The following is a 24771-nucleotide window of genomic DNA, read 5'->3' as shown; positions in this document are numbered from 1 at the left end:
GCTCGGAGGGCTGCCCTTCGCAGTCAGCAGGGGCAGAAGAATGCCGAGGCCTGGGGCTGGCACCAGGGCCCCTGGGCACCCCTGTTTGAGAGTTCATCATGCAGGGCCATTGCCCCCGAGTAGGGCAGTGCCAGGGGCCAGGCCCCAGAGAAGGCAGGATGTCACCTGGCTGGCTCCCAGCTGGTGGGCCCAGGGTGAGGTTGGGGGGGTGTGCTCAGGGAGACGTGTGCCTGCAGGGCCTCAGTGCACCGGAAGGTCGGACTCTGCCCGCCCGGACAGTCTGCAGTGGTCCTTCCCCATGGGGCTCGGGAAGGGCCCCCCCCCTCCTCTGGAGAGGCTTTAATCCTCTTGGCTTTAATCCACCTGCCACTTCTGGTCAGTGTCTTCCTAGGAGGGCCGCTCCCTGTGAGCCACCGTCGGGCTTACCTTCCTTCTCATGAGTCACCTCAGAGCCTCTGAAACTTTGGAGGGAAGATTTGAAGACTCAGGGCTGATCATAAGCTTCTGAATTTCATGCTAGAAGAAAATTAGCGTGTTTTGGTTTTGCCTTTTTTTTTTTTAAGTCCCAATAAGAACTAATCTCAGCCAACAAGTCTTTAAAGCCCTAACTCGCCCGTTAAAAACAACAGCAGCATCAGAGGCTGGGATGAGGTGCTGTGGCAGGCGGCAGAGCCACCTAACCTCCAGCCTCGTCTCCTGGTCAGCCCCAGCCCTGGTTCCCCGGGTCCGGGAGGCTTGGGGACGGGACCCCGGGGCTCCAGGCGAGCAGACGGGCAGGGCCGGCTGGCCCGGCCGTCACGCCAGGTGGGTGCAGGGCGCGCCGGGTTGGGGCAGGGCACCTGGGTAGGCGCAGGGCGAGGGGGCAGTTTGCTCTCCCGCATCCTGTCTCCACTTCCGGTCCTGGCATCCTGGTGAGGTCGGAGCAAACTGGGCCTTGGGGTTCCGATTTATTAGCGGGGAGGCCAGGCTCCAGCACCGTGCAGGGCTTGGCCCAGCAGACGCCTCGCAGGTCCGCTCCGCAGAACTGGGTCTGGAGCCCAGTCCGCGCTGCGGGGGGTGTGGAGGCGGGGCAGGCAGCCCGGACCTCGTCTCCTGCCTTGCCTGCTCGGCTCCGGAGCCGGGAGCAGGGGGTGGGGGGCGGTGGGGGCGGGGGAGGAGGCGCCGAAACACCGGCAGGGGGTCTGCTGCCTGCCTCCCCTCACGGCTTCCTTTGTCACCATGCTTAGCGGAACAAGAGCAGCAAGCAGCTTTTCCCAAGCTGGTGGATGAGGCCCCCACCCCTCGCTAGGGTGGGGCCCAGCCTCCTAGCCCAGCCACCGCCCCCACGCCCCCCGCTGTCTTTACGGAGGCCTTCCTGCTTGGGGAGAGCAAAGTGAAAAGTGAAAGTGAAATCGCTCAGTTGTGTCCCACTCTGGGACCGGTGGACTGTAGCCCACCAAGCTCCTCTGCCCATGGGATTCTCCAGGCAAGAATACTGGAGTGGGTTGCCATTTCCTTCTCCAGGGGATCTTCCCTACCAAGGGATTGAACCCAGGTCTCCCACATGGCAGGCAGACGCTTTAACCTCTGCACCACCAGGGGAGAGCAAACTCAGCTGAAAACCCAAATCGGGCCATAGACACAGCTGGGGAGGGAGGCAGCTTGGGGGCTGCACCCCCACAGCCAGGAAGGGGACGAGGGCAGGCTGGTGGGTTTGTTCCCAAGCTCTGAGCTGGGGAGAAGGACGCGTCCAACTGCAATCGGGCTAAATCATAGACGCCCGAAGGCAGAAACCTGCAGGGCTCACCCTGGTTGGGGAAATGCAGGCTCAGAGGCGTGAGGGGCGGCCCAAGGCTGCACATCGACCTTGGGGAGGCCCGGCCCTGGGGCACTGACCTTGGGGCCCCTTGTCCAGCACTCGGGTCCCGCTGTCCCTGCCCGGGAACCTAGGCATCTGATCTCCGCTTTTCACAAAATCATCACCCCAACAATTATTCCTTAATTTTAATAGACTGACTTTTAAATTTTGGTGCGTTCATTTTGAAAGGAAACTTTGTATCAGTAACGCAAGAGAGAGAGAAAGTATCCTTATTTAAGTCCATAGGGGGATTTTTTTTTTTTTCCTGCCCAGAAAAGGGAGGTTGGCAAATGTTAAAGACACATCCTGGCACCAGCCTGAGCCTTCTCCTCGTGGGAATCAAGGTGGAAAAAAAAATTCCAGGAGGCCCACAGAGCAGGGGGGAAGGGCAAGATGCCGTGCAGGAGGCCGGGAAGGAGCTGGGGGGCTTGGGGCAGACCCTTCTCCTCCCTCTGAGCACCCCCAGGGTGGGGAGCAAGCTGGCGGGCTTCCAGGTCCCCGGGAAGAACAGCGAGGCTTGGCTGATTCCAGGAGCTCGGCTTTGACCTGACTCCGCACCCAGCCCGGGTGCAGGGCAGAGTGCTCACTCGTCTCGCCCTCCTCTCGTGACCTTGCCAGGCAGCCGTGTCCTGGTCACAGGCATGCCCTGGGACAGAGGGCCTCCTCCCGGCCCTGTGGGCATGGAGCCGTGTCACCCAGCCAGGCACCCGTGCTCTTCTTGAACGTCTCCCACCGTCAGCCAACAATGGGGGCAGGCGCTGCCGGAGTCAGGGGCCCAGGGGAGGCGGTTTCCCAGGCGCCGAGCCAGCTAGCACTGGAGGTGCTGGGGCGGGGGCCATGGCTGCTGTGGGGCCCCAGCTACAGAGGCTCTGGGCCGCTAGATGGCACGCGTGTCGCCAGACTCTGGTGGCCAGATGGCTGGAGGGCGAACTCCAGGAGAGGTCAGAGGTCTGAGTCCTGCTTCAGAGTCTGTCCCATCTTAGCTGTGTGGCCTTGGCCCGGCCTAAAGTTCTCTGAGATTATGAAGTGCTCTCAAGGCCTTCCCTGGTGGCCCCGTGGTTAAGACTCTGGGCTTCCACTCCAGGGGCTGCGGGTTCAATCCTTGGTCCGAGAGCTAAAATCCCACATGCCACACAGTGCAGCCAAAAAAAGAGAGAAGAGAGAGAGAGCTATGGGAGAGAGCTCTGCAGTCTGTCCTGAGCGTCATCGGCCGGGCGGGAGGCAGGGGTTGTGAGGCTCCAGCAAGAGGAGCTGTTGTTGTTCAGTCGCTCAGTCGTGTCCGACTCTTTGTGACGCCGTGGGCTCTAGCAGGCCGGGCCTCCCTGTCCTTCACTGTCTCCCAGAGCTTGCTCAAACTCATGTCCACTGAGTCGGTGATGCCATCCAGCCATCTCATCCTCTGTCGTCCCCTTCTCTTCCCGCCTTCAGTCTTTCTCAGCATCAGGGTCTTTTCCAATGAGTCAGTTCTTCACATGAGGTGGCCAAAGTATTGGAGCTTCAGCTTCAGTGTCGGTCCTTCCCATGAATATTCAGGGTTGATCTCCTTTAGGATGGTCTAGTTTGATGTCCTTGCAATATGTCCAGGGGGATAATTGGAGGGGATCTTTGAAAACTGAAGTACCAGCCCTGCCTCAACAGTGATCATAGGATAGGCTCAAGCCACGTCCAAAGACCTTCCCTGTGGAGTCTCTTTGTGAAGTGATGTGATGTGTGAAGACCTCAGTGGAGTCACGCACGTCCCACGCAGGCAGGTGTGCACATGTGCACAGGTTCAGCTTCCACAGCAGGGCTTGGCCACCAAACCCTGGAGCTTCCAGCCAACCTTCCTGTGAAATCATGGCTGTTTCCCCAGCAGGGATACTTCCTTCACCACGGAGTTTCCAAGGAAGAATCTGCCCTGAGGACCTTGCCACCTCGGGGCGTCTGGCCTTCATCTCCTGGTTCAGTGCTCGGGGGCGAGTTGGGGCCCAGTGATCCCCCAGACCCCTGGCACAAGGTGGGGTGCCTGGCCTGGGAGTCTCCCTCACCCTCAGGTGCAGTCTCTCAGGAGTCCACCCTTCGTCTGAGGTTCCAGGGGCTATTTCACGTGGGGGCTGTGGAAGGGTCCCCAGGATGAACCACCACTGGAACCAATGAGTTGCCTCTGGGTTCAAAAGAGCTTGGGGCCCCGAGAGGGTGCAAGGACCGTGCCTCGGACTCATCTGAGCCCATGAACAGTGGCTGACGCTCAGGGGTCCTTTGCCTCTTGGGTCTGTTGAGAGCTGCCTCTGAAAGGCAGTCCCGTGCCAGGGGGTCCTTCCCAAAGTGAAGCGGAGATGTCCACATGTGAAACCCGAAGTCCCAGGTCCCAGACCTATCCTAGGGGGTCAGGAGCTGAGGAAAGCCTGTGTCTCAGGTGTGCAGGGCGAGAGTTTCAGAAGACCCAGTCTCTCCCACAGTTCAGTGATGGAGCAGGAAGCAGGATGTGAAGGCCGACCTGGGTGCTGGAGCTGAGTGCCTGAGCTGGGTGCTGGAGCTGAGTGCCTGAGCTGGGTGCTGGAGCTGAGTGACTGAGCTGGGTGCTGGAGCTGAGTACCTGAGCTGGGTGTTGGAGCTGGGTGCTGGAGCTGAGTACCTGAGCTGGGTGCTGGAGCTGAGTACCTGAGCTGGGTGTTGGAACTGGGTGCTGGAGCTGAGTACCTGAGCTGGATGCTGGAGCTGGGTGCTGGAGCTGAGTACCTGAGCTAGCTGGGTGTTGGAGCTGGATGCTGGAACTCAGTACCTGAGCTGGGTGTTGGAGCTGGATGCTGGAACTCAGTACCTGAGCTGGGTGTTGGAACTGGGTGCTGGAGCTGAGTACCTGAGCTGGATGCTGGAGCTGGGTGCTGGAGCTGAGTACCCAAGCTGGGTGTTGGAGCTGGGTGCTGGAGCTGAGTACCCAAGCTGGGTGTTGGAGCTGGGTGCTGGAGCTGAGTACCTGAGCTGGGTGCTGGAGCTGGAGCTCACACCGTTGTTTCTTTGGACATCACATGTCGTGAAGGCCAGCTCTCAAGGTGCAGGATGACCAAGTATGCCGGCCCCTCCCCTGCCCCATCACCGGGAACCGCAGAGCCATGGCGGCCTGACGCCTGCCGTTCTAAGAGCAGACGTGGGCCCAGAGCCTGGGACAGCAGGATGCTCCTTTTCAGGGCCGCGACTTCTCTCTCTGGAGAGAGCAGTGCCTTGAGACAGCACCACAGGCTACAGCCTGGAGCATCACAGGCTCTTCCGCTCAGGCTTCACGGTCCAGATGCTTCAGAAGACCTCTCTGAGTTGCCATGATGGTAACTCAGAAGAGTTGCCCAAGAAGACCCAAGAGACTGGGTCTTCGTGACGGTTCTCACCACCGCCTGGTCTCTGCGAGCCCCGATCCCACCGTCCCAGGTTACAGGGGACACTAGCTGTTGTCAGCCAGCTCTCTGGTGAGATCTCTGCTCCCAGAATGGACATCAACACTTTCATTTTACCCACATTAAACAAATCAGGCTCTACAAGACGCCTGGCAGCTGGCATCAGTGACCTCCGATCTCCGTGGTGCCCCCTGCAGCCTGCGAGCTGGCCACCCACCAGCAGTGTCCAGTTCACAACCCAGGGGCCCCCCAGTGGGCACTGCCGTCTCTGGGTGCAGGTGATGGGCCCCTGGGACAGCTTCTCCCGGCCTGGGGGACCACAGGGCAGGGCACCCACCACAGCCGCCTCGGGCCCAGACGGCAGGGCCTCTGAGCCCAGGGCTGCTCTGTCTGTCCTTCATGCTCCGCACCAAGCCCCGTGCCCGGGAAGGAAGGGAGGCTGGCCCAGGGCGGGCCCCTGCTCCCAGCCAGGGAAGGAGTGGTGCGCCAGAGGGGGCAGGGGCCGGCACGCCCCCCCCCGCGCCCCCGCCCAGGTCCCACCTTTGGTGACTCACACCGGTGGTTCCCACGCTGATGCAAATTGCCGAGCAAGCAGTCACCCCATCCCTGGGAAGCTCCCCACGCCCTGGGCCCCGAGTCCCTGGGGAGCCCTGCTGGGAGGGGCTCTGTGCCCTCCAGACCCCTGGGCCAGCGCGCCACGTGGGAAGGCCCCCTGCTGCCTGCACTGGCCGTGGTGCCATCCCGACAGCTGTCCAGGAAGATGGCGGGCTGCTCCCCGGGCGGGGTCCTGGCTGGGTGCTGAGCGGGTGCAGTGAGATGGCAGGAGCGGTCTGTCCCCGAGGCGTCTCCAGTCTGGGTTCTTCAGGAGCCCCTCAGCAGGCCAGGAGGGTGAGGACCCCATGAAGTGGCCCCAGCTGGCTCTCACTGAGGGCCTCTGCGGTGACTTTCTGCTGGCGCTTCTGGGCCGGAGGGCCGGGTGTGTCCACCAGAGCTGGTTTGCCCAGTCCCACCTGCCCGGCGAGGCTTGGTTTCAGGATGGGCTAACAGGCAGGACACAGACCTCCTTTTCACCCGGGCCTGCCCTGTGCACCTCTGGCTGCCACAGCCCAAGGATGTGGGGAGGTGGGGGGTGCCTGCACTCGGGGGCTTGAGGCCCTGGTCCAGGTTGCTTTTCTGGGGTCTAGTTGCCCATAGGACCAGACTCCTCGCCTCTGAGGACTTCCCGACCTCAGGAGGGGTGGGAGGAGAGCTTACGTTGAGGAGACGGGTTGGGAGGCACTCAGAGGTGGGCAGAATTCCCCACTTCTCCATGAAGGAAGGGGAGAGGGAGAGAAAATGGGTTACGAGAGCTCAGTCATTAGCTGAAGTGGGAGCAGAGCAGGGCCTGGCCCGGTGACGCTCTCTGGGTGGTTCCGGTACAGAAACGTGTCTGTCCCGAGCCCCCCAGGTGTCCGCAGGCTGCTGTCTGGCCAGCTCTGCTCCCAGGCTCTCCCAGGGTTCTAGCCTCTTGCATGTTCCGAGACACCTGAGGCTGGCCTTTCCCAAGGAAGCGTGAGATAATCAGACCACAGGGGACATGTGTGTGGAGTATGTGTGTGCGTGTGAGCATGTTTGTATGTGTGAGCACGTGTGCATGTGTGAGCGTGTAGGGGCGTGTGCATGTGTGAGTGTGTGTGAGTATGTGTGCATGTGTCTGGGTGTGTGCATGTGTGTGAGAGCGTGTGTGTGCATGTGTGTGCAAGCGTGTGCATGGAGTGTGTGAACATGTATGCATCCATGTGTGTTTGTGCATGTGTGAGCACGTGTGTGCGTGCATGTGCATGTGTGCACACATGTGGGCACGTGTGAACATGTGCACACGTGTGTGAGCATGTGCGTGCATGTGTGCACATGTGTGAGTGTGTGTGCATGTGAGCTTGTGTGTATGTGTGTGTGTGCGTGTGTGTGTGTGCTCACTGTCCTTTGTAGGCAAAGCCGAGGACACTGCCACCAGACCGCTGTGCGTGTGGTGAGCTGGGCGCCCCGGCCTGGTCAGCACTGAGCTGCCCGCTCCTGGGTCTGGCTGGCCGCTGCTTGGGACCCGCGAGGCAGCGTTGGGAAGTGCGCGGGGCGTTCTCCCTGGCCTAAGGGGCTGTGAAATGCTCCTGGCAATTAGGGCCTGGGGACCGCGCAGCACTTACCCGCAGTGCTCGGGGCATTGTGGACAATGAAGAATTGCCCTGCGCACTTGAAGAAACACGGTGCTGTTCCATCAGAAAGCTGCCCGTGTGGACGGACCAGGCTCCTCTGCCTTCCTGGAACCCGTGCTCTGAGGCGGTGGCGTGAGAGCAGCCCCAGCTGTCCTGGGCCGCCCTGGGTGAGGCCTTGGGCCCCTCCTGTGCCTGAGCAGCCCGCGGTCCTGGTCTGAGCGCCCGGGCAGCCGGTAGCCGCTGCCCTACCGTGAGCCCCACCCTGTGCCGCGCCCCCTAAACCTCCTCGCGTCGAGCTCTCCCTGCTGCCCCGCACACTGAGCACGCGCGCCCCCGTCCTTTGGGGCAGGCTCCAGCTAGGATGCCGGCATCTGCGTGTGCTGGGCTTGGACGCGGGGACCATCGGAACAAGGACCGGGGGTGTCGTCTCTGAGGACAGGCAGGCTCTGGGCTGCATTTCCATTTAAGGCTCAGCCTTTGCTCCAAGGTGCCGCCACCCGCTTCCTCCGTGTCTCCAGTGTCCCGCGTGGCATGCCGACCACAGATGCTCAGATGGCAGCACGCCCCACTGACCTCTGTCCCTTCTGGTCGCTTGGCGCCTCCCCCACCCCACACACCGCTGGGCTTGGCTGGTTTGACCCCGTTTGGGGGTGAGCGCCACGCCTGCCTAGGTGCACACCTGCCCGTGTGAGCGGAGTGCCCTGGAGCACCGTTGCCAGGGTGACCGGGGGCTTCTGAGCTGGTGTTACTGCTGACCGGAGCTTGACCACAGTGGCGTCCTGCCCCAAAGGCTCTCCGTGCGGGGCGAGGGGGCCCTGGCTGAGGGCCGGTGGCTAGACTCACCGGGCTGCCCGGCCACGCCCCTCTGAGTGGGCGTGTGTGTGCACGCGTACATGCACACACACCCAGTCATACTCACAGGGTAGGGCAGGCAGGCTGTGGGCCCCAGCTCACCCCGGCAAAGCCGAGTCCGAGTCGGCCCCTGGAGCATGCGTTTTCTCTGGCGCGTGTGGGTCCTCTGGTGTCCAGGTGAGTCAGAGCCGGCCCTGCCGTTGGGTGCTCTGCTCTGTGAGGGCCTTGCTCTTCAAGCCCCCACCTCTGCAGGTTCTTCCCAGGGTGCCCGACTCCCCCTGCTGGGCTCACAGGGGGCCCTGGGGGCACCTCACTGTCTTCTAAGTTTGCCGTTCGGTTGAGCCTTGCCCGCCGCTCCCCTGATGCCTGTCTGACAGCATAGCCCTGGCCACCCTGAGTCCGCTGCAGCCCTGGGCCTGCCTCGTGGGCGCCGGGGGCCCAGGAGCAGGATAACCCCCCTTGGCCTTGGAGGGGTCCCACAGAATGCCTTCTTGCCCTGGTCAGCAGGAGGCAAGGTGAGGAGTTTAGCAGAGAAAGGACAGTGGGAGGGTCCTTTCAGGGTGGGAGCAGTACCCCGCAGAGCACAGGCGGCCTCGGTGATCTCGGGAGCTGGGGCCGTCTGCACAGGACACACGGTGACAGGCCTGTGGCCGGGGACGCGGGTTCAAGCCCCACGGTTGCACTTCCCTCCTTGGGAAAGCCCCTCTCCTCCCTGAGCCACCGGCTCCCCTCTGGACCAGGCCCTCTGGGACCAGGTCAGCGGCTCTCTAACCTTTTCTGGCTACAAGCAGCACACTTTACCCACAGCCCAGCCCCTCCTACATGTGCTGCACTCCTACTTTCCAATTCCAATATATATTATTTGATCCCACTTTTTTTAAAATGATGGTCACAGTCTGCTAAATTGATTTCCTTATCCATAAGGCGTCACAGCCTGCAGTTTGAGAAGTCGTCTGCAAGAGGCTGGTCAAGGTTCCCCCCACACCAGACATCCCAGCACCCTCTGAGCATCACTGCGGGGGCGGCGGGTGGCAGATCCCAGAGGGGACCCCAGCTGAGCCTCTCTCCCCTTCTCCCCCAGATCTACAATGGGACCCTCAAGCGTGAGGCTGACACCAGGCGCTTCAGCTCCTACAGCCAGATGGAGAGCTGGGGCCGGCAGTACCCGCGGGGCAGCTGCGCCGCGCCGGGCGCCGGCAGTGACATCTGCTTCATGCAGAAGATCAAGGCCAGCCGCAGTGAGCCCGACCTCTACTGCGACCCCCGGGGCACGCTGCGCAAGGGCACGCTGGGCAGCAAGGGCCACAAGACCACCCAGAACCGCTACAGCTTCTACAGCACGTGCAGCGGCCAGAAGGCGGTCAAGAAGTACCCGGGGCGCCCACCCTCGTGCACCTCCAAGCAGGACCCCATGTACGTCCCGCCCACCTCCTGCACCAAGGACCTGTCCTTCAGCCACTCCAGGGCCAGCTCCAAGTGAGTACCCACGGCGAGGGGTGGGCAGGGCCATGGGGGACCGACTGCTGGCCCCAGGGTCTCAGGCTGCAGGGGAGGCAGAACCCGGAGAGCCAACAGAGGCATCAAGTGTGTGGATTATTAAGGGGCCTCCGGTGATGAACGGGAGAGGAGGGAAGTGAGGGGCTGGCTGGGCCAGTGATCCTCAAAGTGTGTGCCTCTGACCAGCAGCCTCGGTGTCACCAGGGAGCTTTTGAGGAAAGCTCCTCGGCAGGCTGCCCAGACCTCCAACTCAGAGACCCTGTTGGGGCTGCAGCCTGCGTCACCAGGTTGCAGGGAGTGCAGGCTTTGTTGGGGCTTGAGGGTCCCTGGGCTTAGGGGTAATCCTCTCCCCACCTTCTGAAAGAGCAAAGGAGTGTGCCCCGAGGTCTATGATGAGAAAGGTGTGGGGTCCGTCTTACAGGGCAGAAGACAAAAGCTGGCAGGATCCAGTGCTGGGGAGGTGCCCGTAGAGAGCTTTGGGCTCAGGCTGCCTTGGGCACAGGCTGGCTTGGGCGCGGCTACCGCGTCTCGAGGGTCGCTCTTGGGCCCCATGAACCTCGGAGCTGCCCTCGGTCCCCACCAGGGTCCTGTACTTGTTTCCTTGACGTTTGCTGAGCGTGGATGGTTGGTGGGCAGAGCAGGGAGACGACGTGGCCTGAACAGCCTGGGCCGCCGGCAGCTGTGGGGTTAACCGCCTTCCACGGGGCCTTAGGATTCTTTGGAGAAGGACTGAGGCTCTCTCCCTTGGAGACAGACCAGCGCCGTGTCTGGCCACGCCTCGTTCTCCCAAAGCAGAGGCCCCGAGAGGACAGGGTCGGGTGAGCCATGCAGGGCATGAGTGGCAGGCTGTGTGGAGGTGAGGTCTGACCGGCAGATGCTCGGTGGTGTTCTCTCAACACGGCGGGTACCGCTGATAGAGGTTCGAGAGCTCCTCTCCAGAAACAGAGTCGGGTGCCTGCAGTGGACGGGCGTGAGGCTGGGACTCACAGGTGCAGACTGCTCTAGAAATGCTGGGAGGATTTCTAGGGGCGGGGGCTGGAGCCAGGAAGAGGCTACCCTGCTGTCTGTGGGAACCAGAGGCTGGGGACGCGGCCTGCCCTCAGCACCGTGGGAGCTGGAGCAGGTCCTGGAAGGAGGCCTCCTTTCCCCAGGGGGGCTCCCAGCTGGGTGTCTGCAGTGAGGGGAAGGGACAGAGGCACCCAGGCCCCGATCAGGGCGCAGCGTGGAGTGCAGTCTTGCTGGGGCAGACACAAGTTAGGGCTGGGAGTGTACGAGTCGTGGCAGAACCAGATTGCTGGGTCAGAATGGGATGGTTCTAGTTCTGTGGCTCCAAAAGTGTGGACTATTGACTATTGTGTATGGTTCGACCTAACACATGCCCTTGGGTATCGGTCTCAGTCGAGCCTGAACTTGAACTTGCCGTATGGAGAGGCTGCGTGCTGATAGGGCAGCACAGCAAACAGGTATCAGAACCGCTCATCTGGGAACGGGCGTCACACTCTGGGTGGGAATGGGCGCTTGGAGAAGACAGCCAGTGGGGCTGGGTCTCGCTGTCATCCCAGTGAGGGTGACCGTGGTCAGGAGGAAGGCGGTGACCGTGGGGGTGGGAGGAGCAGTAGGCGTGGGGATGTCTGTGTCAGAAAAGTCAGCTCGACTCGGGAATGGAGGGAGGAGGAAGAGAGGGACGCGGGTGGATGGCTAGACGGATGGATGAAGGGATGGAGGGAAAATGGACGATGGATGGATGGATGATGGGTGGATAGAGGGATGGAGGGAAGATGGACAGGAGGTTGCGGGAAGATGGACAACGGATGGAGGGAAGACGGATGATGGATGAAGGAAAGGATGGTGGTGGGACGGAGCGATGGAAGGATGGCCAATAGATGGAAGGAGGTGATGATAGATGGATGGAGGTGATGATAGATGGATGAAAGAGGGACCATTGATGGAGGAAAGATTGATGGTGGAGGGAAGATGGACAGCAGGTTGCGGGAAGATGGGTGACGGTTGATGGGTGGGTGGAGGAAGGGCGGGAGGAGGGGTGATGGAGGGATGCAGACAGACACACAGGCTCCTGGCCTTCTCTTCTGTTTTCCCAGTACCAGGCACAGATGTGAGAGATGGCAGGGCAGGGGGGCACTTCCTCTCAGGAGTAGGGCAGAGCTTCTCAGTACAGAGGTGACTTGCCCACTTGGGCGTGACCAGTGACCAGGGCCTCATCCCTGCCAGTGCTCACCACGGGGTGAGCTGTCCACTGGAGGGGCAGGGCTGGCCCCTTCTGGCTCTGGGGTAGCCATGGGGACCCTGAGCCCCTGCAACCCTCCGGCCCGCCCGCGCCCCCAGGATCTGCAGTGAGGACATCGAGTGCAGCGGGCTGACCATCCCCAAGGCCGTGCAGTACCTGAGCTCCCAGGACGAGAAGTGCCAGGCCATCGGGGCCTACTACATCCAGCACACCTGCTTCCAGGACGAGTCTGCCAAGCAGCAGGTCAGCGGCTGGGGGGCTGGAGGGCAGCCGGAGCCTGCCCCGAGCCGGGGGCGGGGGCGTTTGCTGTTGGCTCCTCGTCCCCCTGCCTGGCTGCCCAAGGCCGGGAGTGTGCCTGGCACTGCCCGAGGTCGGGGGGGCATCTGTGGAGAGGATGCCCCTCAGCCGTTGGTTGTGGAAGAGACGTCTCCCTGGAGTGACAGCCACGGGCTCAGAGGAAACCCCTCCTCAGCTTCACAGGGAGGACGGCTGCCTCCCCTGGCGCCCTCCCTGCCACTCTGATTCTCTCTGTCCCTGTCTCTGTCTCTCTGTATCTCTCCCTCTATCTCTGTCTCTCTCTCTCTCTGTCTCCGTCTTTCTGTCTCTCTGTCTCTCTGTCTCTGACTCTCTCTCTGTCTCTCTGTCTCCCTCCATCTCTCCCTCTATCTCTGTCCCTGTCTCTCTGTCTCTCTGTATCTCTCCCTCTATCTCTGTCTCTGACTCTCTCTGTCTCTGTCTCTGTCTCTCTGTCTCTCTCTCTATCTCTCTGTCTCTCCTGTGGTTGAGAGCAGGGCTGTCTGTGCCGCCCGAGCGTGGCCGGCAGGGAGGCGTCCTCGCGGCCCCGCGAAGCAGGCAGGCTCCTAGCGCGGGGTTCGTGTGTGCAGTCCCTGCCGCAGTGTGAGGTGACCCCACAGGGGTCTCCCCACCACAGGACTCTGAGGCGTGCCCCATGCGGTCCTCACCGCAGGCCCCCAGTAGGAACACGGGGCTCAGGAGGGGGCTGAGGGCGCCCTCCCGGCGCTGCCTTGGCCCCCGCGTCTCCCCAGGGTGTCCGTCCGTCTGGGCGGCACTGGGCGTTTGGCTCAGAGTGACGCGGTTCTGGCTGGTGGGTCTCCAGCCCGGCCTGAGCCCCGCCCGGCGCGGCGCTGTCCCGCAGGTGTACCAGCTGGGCGGCATCTGTAAGCTGGTGGACCTGCTCCGCAGCCCCAACCAGAACGTGCAGCAGGCCGCGGCCGGGGCCCTGCGCAACCTGGTGTTCCGCAGCACCGCCAACAAGCTGGAGGTGCGGCGGCAGAATGGCATCCGCGAGGCGGTCAGCCTCCTGAGGAGGACCGGGAGCACCGAGATCCAGAAGCAGCTGACCGGTGGGGGCCCGGCCGCGGGAGCCGCGGTGGGGGGCAGCTGGGGGCTGGGATGGGGTGAGGGCGGGGGTGGCCGCAGGCGGACACCCCTGGAGCCCCCAGACCACTGCTGGCCAGGCTGGTAGTGCCCAGCTGGTGCCCAGGGTATTGGGTCCCTCTGTGCGCCCACCGACCATCCGTGTAGTCTGTGGTATCCGAGGAGAGAGGGCAGTGTGTCCAGGCGGAGTTTGTGTTCAGAGAGACAGAGACCGGGAGAAGACCCTGAGGGGTCGGAGCTTTGGCTCAGCCACCGTGTCCCATTACCCGCACAGAGAACCCCCCTCGAAATCCTGCCAACTGGCTGGGATGGGGCGGGGTGGGGGTGGGCAGGGTCCAGCGGGGGCGGAGTCCAGCGGGGCAGCCCTGGGCCTGGTCCTGCTGAGCCCGCGGTCCCCCAGGGCTGCTCTGGAACCTGTCCTCCACCGATGAGCTGAAGGAGGAGCTGATTGCTGAGGCGCTGCCCGTGCTGGCCGACCGCGTCATCGTCCCCTTCTCGGGCTGGTGCGACGGCAACAGCAACCTGGCCCGCGAGCCCGTGGACCCTGAGGTCTTCTTCAATGCTACCGGCTGCCTGAGGTGAGGGCAGGGGTCCAGCTGGGCAAGCCCAGGCTCAGAGGGGCTGGGGGTGAGGGCCTGGACGAGGCTCGGACCCCCACCTGCACTCAGGGGGCCTGAGCCAGGAGTCTGAGTGGAGACGCGTGGATCTGCGTGTCTGAACTGGCTCAGCCGCCCACCCTCCCGCACCCCACAGCCCTGGCTCTTGCGTTCTGGAGGAGCGTCTTTGAGGTGCTAGTGTACCCATGGCCCCAGGGCATCACCTCCTGGCTGTGACGCTAACAGCATCTGCCGTGTTCCCTGGTGTGAGGAGGGGGCTGCTTTGGCCAGAACTTCCTGGGTTCGGCCCCATCTCGTGGCAAAGGCCCTGGGGGCTGCTGGTGGATGGACTCGCCTCTGGGGGTTGGGGTGGCGGGTGCCGACGAGGAGCAGACCGCACTCAGGGTCACACCTCCCTCTAACAGCAGCCTCCGAGGAGCCGAGGGGAGAGGCTGGGAAGTGCAGAGTCAGGGTCATGGAGGCCTTAATGGGGCGGCTGCAGCCACACCCCACCTGCACCAGGCAGGGGCGCCCAAGTTGCCCAAGGGTGAGCCCACTGCTGGGGGCAGGACACTACCTGCAGGGAGCCTCCGGCCCCCTGTCCAGCAGCCCCAGGCAGGGCCAGGCAGGTGGAGCCCTGGGCCCTGCCCAGAACGTGCCACGAGGGTCTAGTGTGTGCCAGGCTGCCAGCAGCATCAGAGCCCTAGACACATAGAAGCTCCGGGCCTGGGGCCAGGGGGGCACAGCGGAGGGTGAAGGAGTCCAGGGAGACCCTGCCCCGGCCTCAGCCAGGCCTGAGCAGAGCCTGGTCTCATCTGCTTCCCTCTCAATTTCTGTCCTCTCTCCCTGCCCTCCTCTCCCACCATGACCTCCGACCCCTCCCCATGACCTCTGCCCACTCCCCGTGACCTCCACCCTCATGACCTCTGCCCCTCCCTGTGACCTCTGCCTCCTCTCCATGACCCCCACCCCTCCCTGTGTCCTCCACTTCCTTCCTGTGACCCCTGCCCCTTCCTATGATCTCCACCCCTCCCCATGACCTCCACCCCTCCCTGTGACCTCTACCCACTGACCTGCACCCCTCCCAATGACCTCCACCCTTCCCCATGACCTCCACCCCTCCCTGTGACCTCTACTCCCTGACCTCCACCCCTCCCCATGATCTCTACCCCTCCGCATGACCTCCACCCCCTCCCTGTGACCTCCACCCCCTCTCCATGACCTTCACCCTCTCCCTGTGACTCCGCCCTCTCCACATGACCTCCACCCCTCCCTGTACCTCTACCCCCTCCCTATGACCTCCACCCCCTCCCCATGACCTCTGCCCTCCCCATGACCTCCACCCTCTCCACATGACCTCTACCCCTCCACCCCCTCCCCATGACCTCCAACCCCCCATGACCTCCAACCCCCATGACCTCTGCCCCCTCCCTATGACCTCTACCCCTGCCTCCCTCCCCATGACCTACACCCCTCTCCGTGTCCTCCACTTCCTTCTTGTGACCCCTGCCCCTCCCTATGACCTCTATCCTCTCCCCATGACCTCCACCCCTGTGACCTCTGCCCCTTCTCTGTGACCTCCATCCCCTTCCTGTGCCCTCCACTCCCTTCCTGTGACCTTTGTTGCTCCCTATGACCTCTACCCTCTCCCCATGACCTTCACCCTCTCCCTGTGACCTCCGCCCTCTCCACATGACCTCCACCCCTCCCATGACCTCCACCCCCTCCCCTTGACCTCCACCCCTCCACCCACTCCCCATGACCTCCACCCCTCCACCCCCTCCTCGTGACCTCCAACCCCCTCATGACCTCCACCCCTCCCCGTGTCCTCCACTAGGAACCTGAGCTCCGCAGACGCGGGCCGCCAGACCATGCGCAGCTACACGGGGCTCATCGACTCGCTCATGGCCTACGTCCAGAACTGCGTGGCGGCCAACCGTTGTGACGACAAGGTGAGTGCGGCCCCAGAAGGCCTGCAGAGCCGCGCGCCCACCCGCACTCCGCACACCTGCGTGGACAGGCAGAAGGGGAGACGGACGTGGGAAGGGGACGAAGACTGCAGTCCATCCACGCGGCAGGAGGAGAGAGCCAGCCCCAGGGGGCTGGCGGTCACTGCGACCCCCGGGTCCTGCACCCGCTTTCCCTGGAGGAGACTGTCTCCTGCTCCTCCGTCAGCTGTGGCCACAGGCCTCAGGAGAGAGCTGGCGAGGGGCGGAGGACACGGGGAGGGGCGGAGGACACGGGGAGGAGCGGAGGTCACGGGGAGAGCTTGAGGGCGTGGGGGGAGAAGAAGGAGGGGAGAGAGGACAGAACAGAAGAGGGACGAAGATGAGGCCCCAGGAAGGAGAGAGGGGCCTCTTGGGCGGGGAGGTCCTGGGACTCAGAGGCTTTGAGGAGTTGTTCAGGGTCACTCCTGCAGGCTGTGTCTCCAGAGCCAGGCTGGTCGTGGGCGCTCTGGCCGAGGCAGCAGAGACGGTGGCTGCGGCCTCTTCCTGCCGCCGGCCAGCCTCCCGTAGGTGCCTCCTGGGGGTCATCTCCCCAGGAAGCAGGCGACTTTGGTCCCATTTCAGAGCTGAGGAAACTGAGGCCCAGAGCGGCCGGGCAGGCCACTGGTGCTCACACAGCCGGAGGGCAGGGCCACAGGCTCCGTCCCGGGTGGCCGGGCCGGGCGCTGGGCCGGGCGGAGGCTCAGCCGTCTCTGCTCGGCCCCCAGTCAGTGGAGAATTGCATGTGCGTCCTCCACAACCTCTCCTACCGCCTGGATGCCGAGGTGCCCACGCGCTACCGCCAGCTGGAGTACAGCGCCCGCAACGCCTACACCGACAAGTCCTCCACCGGCTGCTTCAGCAACAAGAGCGACCGCATGATGGTGCGTGCTGGCCCCGGCCCCGCTGCCCTGCCCACCCCGCCTCTGCCCCGGAGCCTGAGACCAGCCCCCAGGGAGGGCCCAGCCCCGCCTGGCCAGGGGCCCTGCCGCAGGAGCGCAGGAGCGGGAAGGGCCTCCTCTCGCCCACGACACAGGCCCTGTGTGCTCGGGGCGAAGGAGCCAGAGCTGCCTGCTGGCAGGCCTCCTCTCCCCCATCTGCTCCCTCGTTCCTGGTGGGGGTGGGCAGCCTGGCACCCATGCCTCCTGAGCCCCCAGGTCTCCCCAGAAGCAGAGAGATGCTGGGGAGAAGGGGCTGGCCGCCTTCTCTGGGCAGGCCGTGCAAGCCAGGCCCTGCGCCACCCCACTGGCCGGGCAGTGAGGGAGGCATCCCCGTGTGAGAGCCACAGCCTCACCACGGGAGGCGGGGGCCCAGCTGGCCAGGAGCGCAGACGGCTCTGTGCCCGCCGGGAAGGCGGAGGCCCTGACGGAGGGAGCAGCGGGCACACCCTCCTCTGGGAACCACGATGCTGAGGCCAGAGGAGCAGGGTGCATGGGTTCAGCCCTGCAACTTTCCTCTTGTCCCCAGAACAACAACTACGACTGCCCGCTTCCCGAGGAAGAGCCCAACCCCAAGGGCAGCAGTTGGCTGTACCACTCGGACGCCATCCGCACCTACCTGAACCTCATGGGCAAGAGCAAGAAGGATGCCACCCTAGAGGCCTGCGCGGGCGCCCTGCAGAACCTGACCGCCAGCAAGGGGCTGGTGAGCACCCCCGCCTCGCCCCACCTGTCTCTCCACCCTGGTCCGACCCTGGCTGCCCCTTCCCACCAGCCTGCCTGAGTCAGGAAGGGACGTGCACTGGGCTCTGGGCCAGGCCTGAGGCAGTTGAGGGGCCCAGAACGCCCCCCCCGGATTCTGTCTGTGCTGTAGGATCCTCTCTGCCTCCTGGCTCCCGGCCCGGACTGGGCTCAGGCTGTGCTGGGAGCTGGGCACAGGTGAAGGGTCTCCTGCGTGCTGAGCAGACGGGTGGACATAGAGGGTTTGGAGTGTGGGCAGCTCCAGAGAAAAACGTGGCAGAATTGGGAGAGAGTTGAGGCCAGAGGCAGTTTGGGGACATGATGGAATCAGGGAGGGTAGGCGGCAGGCCTGCAGCTGCCCTTCTACCCTCTCTGCTCAGGACGGAAGGGAGTCAGGCAGAAGGGGGTGAGGGTGAGCTCAGGGTCAAAGGGGACCCCTCCCCAACTGTTAGAGGATGAGTCTGGACCAGGTTACGGCCAGCGTGGCTTTCCCGCCAGAGGCCCAGATGGGCTGCCCATCCTCTCGGGGACCCTGGGTTGCATCTCCACGCAGCACAGGCCCATTCATCCACCCTCGACTCGATACACAGTCAGCACAGAGGCAGCAGGCCCGCAGGAGACGGGCGGCCCTTCTTTAGATGGCAGGGACCCTCGATTCCAGATTTCACGCGACCAGATAGTGCTGGGAAGCGGGCGGGAGGCCGGGCAGTGGCCGCGGGCACCAGCCACACCTAGGAGTTGATTCTGGGCCCCTCCCAGGGGGGACGAGGTACAGGGACGTCCCTCACCAGACCCGCCGGGTTCAGGCTGCCCCCGGCGAGCCGCAGGTGCATTTGCCTAGGGGATTGTTCCGTAGCCGCCCAGGTGGGAGCAAACGTGAGTCTGTGCTTCCAGCATGGAAGAGGAAGTTCTGGGGCCCCTGAGGGTGCGGTTCCTGGCCCCTCCTGCCTGCTGTGGCCCTGGGGAAGCCCAGCGAGGGCCTCATGCATCCTTTCTCAGATGTCCAGTGGCATGAGCCAGCTGATCGGGCTGAAAGAGAAGGGCCTGCCCCACATCGCGCGCCTCCTGCAATCCGGCAACTCGGACGTGGTGCGGTCCGGAGCCTCGCTTCTGAGCAACATGTCCCGCCACCCCGCGCTGCACAGGGTGATGGGTGCGCACCCCCGGGGCTCGGGCCACCCCGTGCTGGAGGGACCCCCACTCTCCAGAACCTGCTGGGAAGTCCCCCTCTGACCTCTCCCTGGGGGAGCATCCCGGAAACGGAAGCTGGCCCGGGAGAGGCTTGGGCGTAGGAAGGGGCAGGTCACCTGGGCGGGGAGCAGATGTGTAGGTTCCATTGGGTCACCAGCCCTGAGTGGGAGGTACCCGGCTGAGAGCCTGGCTAAGGGCAGCCTAGAACTGGGCCCCATGGGACCCCTCGATCACCAACCCCGTGCCCGCCCCTCCTCTCTCTCCCAGGGACCCAAGTGTTCCCAGAGGTGACCAGACTCCTCACCAGTCACACCGGCAACACCAGCAACTCGGAGGACATCCTGGCCTCGGCCTGCTACACCGTGAGGAACCTGATGGCCTCCCTGCCGGGTACGGCCAAGCAGCATTTCTCCAGCAGCATGGTTAACAACGTCATCAACCTGTGCCGCAGCAGGTGAGTAGCAGGGTCCGCAGGTGGGGGGAACTGCAGGTGGGGGAACCATAGGTGGGGGAAACTGCAGATGGGGGAACCCCAGGAGGGACCCCCATAGGGGCGGGACCCATAGGTGGGGGGCCTGCAGATGGGGGAACTCCAGGTTGGGGAACCATAGGGGAGGGAACCATAGTGAGGGAACCATAGTTGGTGGGGGGACTGCGGAAGGGGGAACTCCAGGTGGGGGAACCATAGTGAGGGAACTTTAGTTGGGGGGGACTGCAGGTGTGGGGGGAGGGGGCAGGGCAGCAGGGCTGCGGCAGCAGCAGGTGGCATGGAGGGTGGCGGGGGCCTGGAGTGGTGGGGTGGGTGGCAGGGGCCTGCAGAGTGGGAATTTGGTGGGGAGGCTTGAAGGAGGGAGGTTCCAGAAGCTGAGGCCTAACTCTCAGGCCCCAGGCAGCACCTGTCCCGGCCTGGAACCAAGGGACACTGAGTCCCGTGGGCCACCAGGAGGCACGCAGCAGCAGCCCCAGCCGTGCAGGACTTATCCGGTCCACGGAGCTCTGTCCTCCCGGGACAAGGCCAAGGGACAGGACGGGGGCCCCAAAGAGAGCCCCGGGTACCTCTGAGCGGGCAGAACCGTGGGGTGTGCCCACTGTGCGGAGTGCCCACCAGCGGGGCTGCCCCACGAGGAGTGAGCAGGGGAGGGGAGAGGGTTAGCCCATCCTCAGATGGCCAGTCTCAGCCCCTGTGAACTTCCGCCTCACAGCACCTCCCCCAAGGCTGCGGAGGCCGCCCGCCTCCTCCTGTCCGACATGTGGTCCAGCAGGGAGCTGCAGGGGCTGCTCAGGCAGGTAAGGCCTCACCCCGCCTGGCGCTGCCAGCGAGCTCGCCCGCGCTGCCCGGCTCTGCCTCGGGAGGGAGAGGCCGGCCCCTCGTGACGCGGTCCAGGGGCTGACCCCTGCCCCGGGCTGAGGAGGTGCAGCGGGCAGGGCCGTCAAGGAAGCGTGCTGGGGGCAGCCTCTGAGCGCGGGGACGCCTGTGGTGCCTGTGCCCGGGTGTCTCACGCAGCTGCTGTGCCCCCTGCAGCAAGGTTTCGATAGGAGCATGCTGGGGACCTTAGCCGGGGCCAACAGCCTCAGGAACTTCACCTCCCGCTTCTGAGAGGGGCCGCCCGCACGTTCAGCTTGCAGGTGAGAATCACCCCCTCCGGGGCAGGGGCACCTCCAGGCTAGGCTCCCTGCCGTGGTCCCAGCCAGCCTCAGAGAGAGGGGCCCGGCCCTGCTCCCCAGGGACGCAGGAGCAGGCTCTGGTCTGGTTGATATAGGGTCTGTGAGGACTGCCGTGTAGACTGCCTGGCCAGCGACGTCCAACACAGGACATTCAGTTCAGTTCAGTCCAGTCACTCAGTCGTGTCCAACTCTTTTCAGCCCCATGGGCTGCAGCATGCCAGGCTTCCCTGTCCATCACCAACTCCCAGAGTCCACCCAAACTCATATCCATTGAGTCGGTGACGCCACCCAACCATCTCATTCTCTGTCGTCCCCTTCTCCTCCCGCTTCCGATCTTTCCCACCATCAGGGTCTTTTCAAATGAGTCAGTTCTTCCATCAGGTGGCCAAAGTACTGGAGCTTCAGCTTCAGCATCAGTCCTTCCAATCAATGTTCAGGACGGGTTTCCTTTAGGATGGACTGGTAGTATCAACAGGCCAGAGGTCTGGGCAGAACTGCCGGGCACAGTCCTGTACGTTGCTCACTGCACAACCCAGGTGGTCCACTCGCGTGGACTGCAGTGTGAAAGGCACCCCAGCAATGACCCAGTCTGTGGTTCTGGGTTTGGGCGTCTGCAGTTCACCTCTTCTTCTTACAGGCCCCTGTCCAGTCTCTGCATTGTGCCTAGCGTGGACAAACTTGTTTCTAGCTGACAGTTCTAGGGACCAAAAGCTCCGGTCCAGCGTCCCTGACAAGGGCTCCTAAGCCTTAGCCTTCCCAAGCTCACCTGGGATGCTTGCTCAACCACACGTGCCTGGTCCCAACCCCAGCAGTCCTGACTCAGTGGCTCCGGAGTGAGGTCCAGGAAAATACATTTTAAACAAGCATCCCAAGGGATTAGGGCCACGTTTAGACGCTCAGACTGGCCTGGTCAGCCCTGGAGGGTCAGTGGATGTGGCCCCACCTGCAGAGAGCCAGGCATGAGGACAGGGCCTTCTGAGTTGAAGGGACTTCTGGGTGCCCCAGGGGCCGCAACTTAAATCCAGACGAAGGTGACCTCAGACCGCCCCACCTCCTGGCAAATGCGTCCCAACCGCACAAGGACGGGCACAGAGCCGAGCCCAGTCAGCAGGCGCCTGACCCACGCGGTCTACGGCCGGGGTGGACACAGGGCCATGGGGGGTCTCTGATCTGATGCACGCAACTTGCAAGCGTCTCAGGGCCGGCCCTGACCCCAGGCTTGGGCATGTCTGTGTGGACGTGCTGGGCGGGGACGGCTGGTGCGATCGGGGTGCTCACTGGGGGTTTCTCCTCTTCCAGACGTGATCCGACCAGCTGAGCAGACCCGGGCCTTGCTGCAGGCGTGTCTGTCCACCTGCAGTGTTTGGAGATGTTTAAAGCCAGCCACGAGCACACTGGGACGCTGCGGTGGATGAAAATATTTTTAGATTCTTTCTTTTCCTTGGGGGAACTGACAGGCACTGGGGGTGGGGGAGGGGAGCCGGGGGCTTTCTTGAGTTAAGGGGGCTTACGTCTTGATGTTAATAGTTCTTTCGCTGAGAAACGGTATATATACATATGTATAGTGTGTGCGTGCGTGTGCGTGTGTGTGTGCGTACGTGTGTGTGGAAGGCAGGCCCTGGAACTGCAGGGCTGGGTGAGCTGCTGGCTGAGCTCACGGTGGCAGCAGGCCCTGCGCTCATAGACGTGGGTGACCTGTGCTTGGGGTTTTGCTCCCCGTCATCCTGAAGTGTGGGTGCCAGGCCCTCACGAGCACCAGGCCCACGGGGAGTCCTGCAGGGTCGGGCTGGGGCTCACCCCCCTGCCACCCACCCCGAGAGGCGGCTTTGCAGGAAGGGAGATTGGTGGGGCTCAGTGTATCTCTTGGGAAGTCTGGCACGGCCGTGTGGCTCTCCCACAGGGCCTGGGGCCGGGGCTGGGCGGCCGTGGGGTCTGCTGGACGGGCCGGGACAGGCAGGCTGGCTTTGCTGCGTGCAGTCTGTCTGGAGAGTAGGTCCCAGGGGGCGGCCGACCATTCCTGCGGGGTGAGTACCCATCAGAGCAGGCTCACCTGGGAGCCCTCGCCTACAGGGGCAAGTAATCCATGTGTTGGGGAGGAAGGAGGCAGAGAGGTGTCAAAGCCCGTGAGCGGTGGGAGAGCGGCGGCTCCGTCCTCGTGTTCCCAGCAGAGGAGCTGGCCCGGGTGGGGCAGGGGTCGGCCCCTGGGTCCCGAGACCTGCTGAGATCCCAGAGAGGCAGGGTTTTGGAGGAAGGCACTTGGCTAGGAAAGGGAGCCGTCATGTCAGGGATCAGCCAGAGGCCGCCCCACCTTCCCTGACGCCCAGCCGCCTGTGACAACTGCAGAGAGTGTGATGAGAAGCCCACCAGGGGCACTGGCCGCCCCAGACCGCCCTTGTATGAGCATAGAACAGGCCCTGGAGAGGGCTTGGGAAGAGCCTCTCGTCTGCGGGCTGAGACGGGCAGGCCTCCTGGCTGCAGCTCCCCTGCCCAGCGGCGCTGGCGGCAATCAGTTGGGACTCGCCACCTGGCCCTGCCCACCTCATACCTCCTCCCACCGCGTGTCCCCCACCCCGCCCCCCGACCAGCCCCACTGCTCACCCCGGCAGTCAGACCCCGGCCCCGAGGACCCCCTGCCGGAGACAACAGCTGGACAGGGCAGGTCGGCACAGACCCATGACGGCGGGCCACGCGGCCAGTGTTCTCTGCTGCTGGGCTCTGTGCCACGTCCGCCCGTCCCCCGGGATGCAGGCTCGCCTCCCTCTCAGGCCCACGGGGCGCTGGTCCCAGAAGACCGTCCCCTCTGCCACTCCAGGGCCCTGGCAGAGTTGTTTCTCCAGGAAACATGCGAGGAGCCAGGCGGTGTTGCCAGCCCTTAGGGTATATCAGTGATGAGAGACCACACCCCATCCACATTCTCCTGGAGGAAAGAGAGGGTCCAGAGTCCCCGGCTTTAGGGGTCCCAGGGAGAGAGGGCCGCCCAGTCCAGTCAGGGCTAGAGGGAAGGAGCCGACGACCAGTGGGTCTGTGACTGTGCCAGGGAGGGCCCCCGCCTCTGCTGGGGGGTGGGTGACGTTTCAGTGGGCCGGGTGGACAGTCAGGCCAGGCCAGGTTTGGCCACCTCTCGTGACTTCTGCAGCCAGCTGGCCAGGCTTGTCGCTCTGGAAGAGGCAGACCTTTGCAGGGTGGGTGGTGCTGTGGATGAGGCTCGAGAGAAGGAGCTCGGGGTCTGCAGGCCCAGCTTGGGCTGGAAGGACATGTTGGCCTCACGCTGCTGAGCTCGGTGCCCAAAGCAGGACGCCGCGGTGCAGGGTCAAGGTGGGGAGGGCCCAGACCACGGGGGTCTCCCTCTGCAGCCCCGACCCAGGGCCTAAGGCGGACGGGCCACTGGCCAGCAGACCCAGCCAGTGGGCCCAGCCCAGCAGTGCAGACCCAGCTGCTCCTAGACCAGAGACGGAGCTGCTCCTATCTGGGGCTGAGCGGAGCGAGGGGCAAGGGAGGGAAAGGGGTCCCTTTGCAGCCTGCTCCTGCCCCGTGCTCTGTGTCTGTGGGAGAACTGGGCGCTGGCCAGGCCTGTGTCCCTGTGGGGTACACTATGTGTTTGCTTTTTTGGAAATATAGGAAATCAATAAATTGCTGGCGTTTCTTTGAACATTGTTGAGCAGTGGATTACTGGGGGAGCCGCTAAGGCCCCAGGGGCCACTCACGCCTCCCTGCGCCCAGCGAGGACTCTGCGGCCCAGACTGCTGTGGCAGCCCTTATCTTACAGATAAGTCCCCTTCGGGAGGGGACAGACGCGCCCAACTTCACACAGGTTGTGCAGGGAAGCACACCCAGGCAGGCCCCTGGGAAGCGGACCTCGGGGCTGAAAGAAGAGCACGCATTTCCTGAAGGCCTGTTCTCCCCGGGTCCTGCAGGACAGGCTGGGGGGCCCCCGCCCCAAGAGGCCCACGAGGGACAGGACAGACACAGGGAACTTCCTGAGTCACAGGGCCGAAGCCCCAGGTGGTGGCGGGACACGCGGCTATGGGCTCCCCGGCTGGAGGGGCCTGGGAAGGCTTAGGGCAGGCTTGAGAAGGACCCTTCCCCGCCTGGGAGGGTGGCGACCTTTCTGAGCCTGTGACCCTGAGTCATCTCTCAGTTGGGGACAGTCAGCAAGGCTGGGGGAGGGCAGCTCCGGGGGAGGAGGACCACCTGTCTTCGGCCCAGACTGTTGACGCTCTGGGTCTGGAGCCTCCAGAACGTGAGATCAAACTGCAGATTCGAAGTCAG

The 24771-nt window shown here is 63.7% G+C and overlaps 1 protein-coding gene across 1 annotated transcript in view; it reads left to right on the top strand.

Annotated features, from left to right (window-relative positions):
- PKP1 (plakophilin 1) overlaps positions 1 to 22741 on the top strand; it is a 38256-nt gene extending 15515 nt beyond the window's left edge. Inside the window, exons 3-14 of the mRNA XM_040263218.1 lie at positions 9328 to 9722; positions 12087 to 12231; positions 13145 to 13352; positions 13787 to 13964; positions 15820 to 15934; positions 16696 to 16851; positions 17435 to 17611; positions 18646 to 18799; positions 19105 to 19291; positions 20040 to 20124; positions 20360 to 20463; positions 21802 to 22741. Coding sequence (XP_040119152.1) covers positions 9328 to 9722; positions 12087 to 12231; positions 13145 to 13352; positions 13787 to 13964; positions 15820 to 15934; positions 16696 to 16851; positions 17435 to 17611; positions 18646 to 18799; positions 19105 to 19291; positions 20040 to 20124; positions 20360 to 20434 — 1875 coding nt within the window. The 3' untranslated portion in view covers positions 20435 to 20463; positions 21802 to 22741. The remainder of the gene's footprint in view (positions 1 to 9327; positions 9723 to 12086; positions 12232 to 13144; positions 13353 to 13786; positions 13965 to 15819; positions 15935 to 16695; positions 16852 to 17434; positions 17612 to 18645; positions 18800 to 19104; positions 19292 to 20039; positions 20125 to 20359; positions 20464 to 21801) is intronic.
- Positions 22742 to 24771: the final 2030 nt, after the last annotated feature.

Source organism: Oryx dammah, unplaced genomic scaffold, assembly GCF_014754425.2.
Source record: "Oryx dammah isolate SB20612 unplaced genomic scaffold, SCBI_Odam_1.1 HiC_scaffold_21, whole genome shotgun sequence".
Lineage (NCBI taxonomy): Eukaryota > Metazoa > Chordata > Mammalia > Artiodactyla > Bovidae > Oryx > Oryx dammah.
This window is presented reverse-complemented; position numbering and strand designations above follow the sequence as displayed.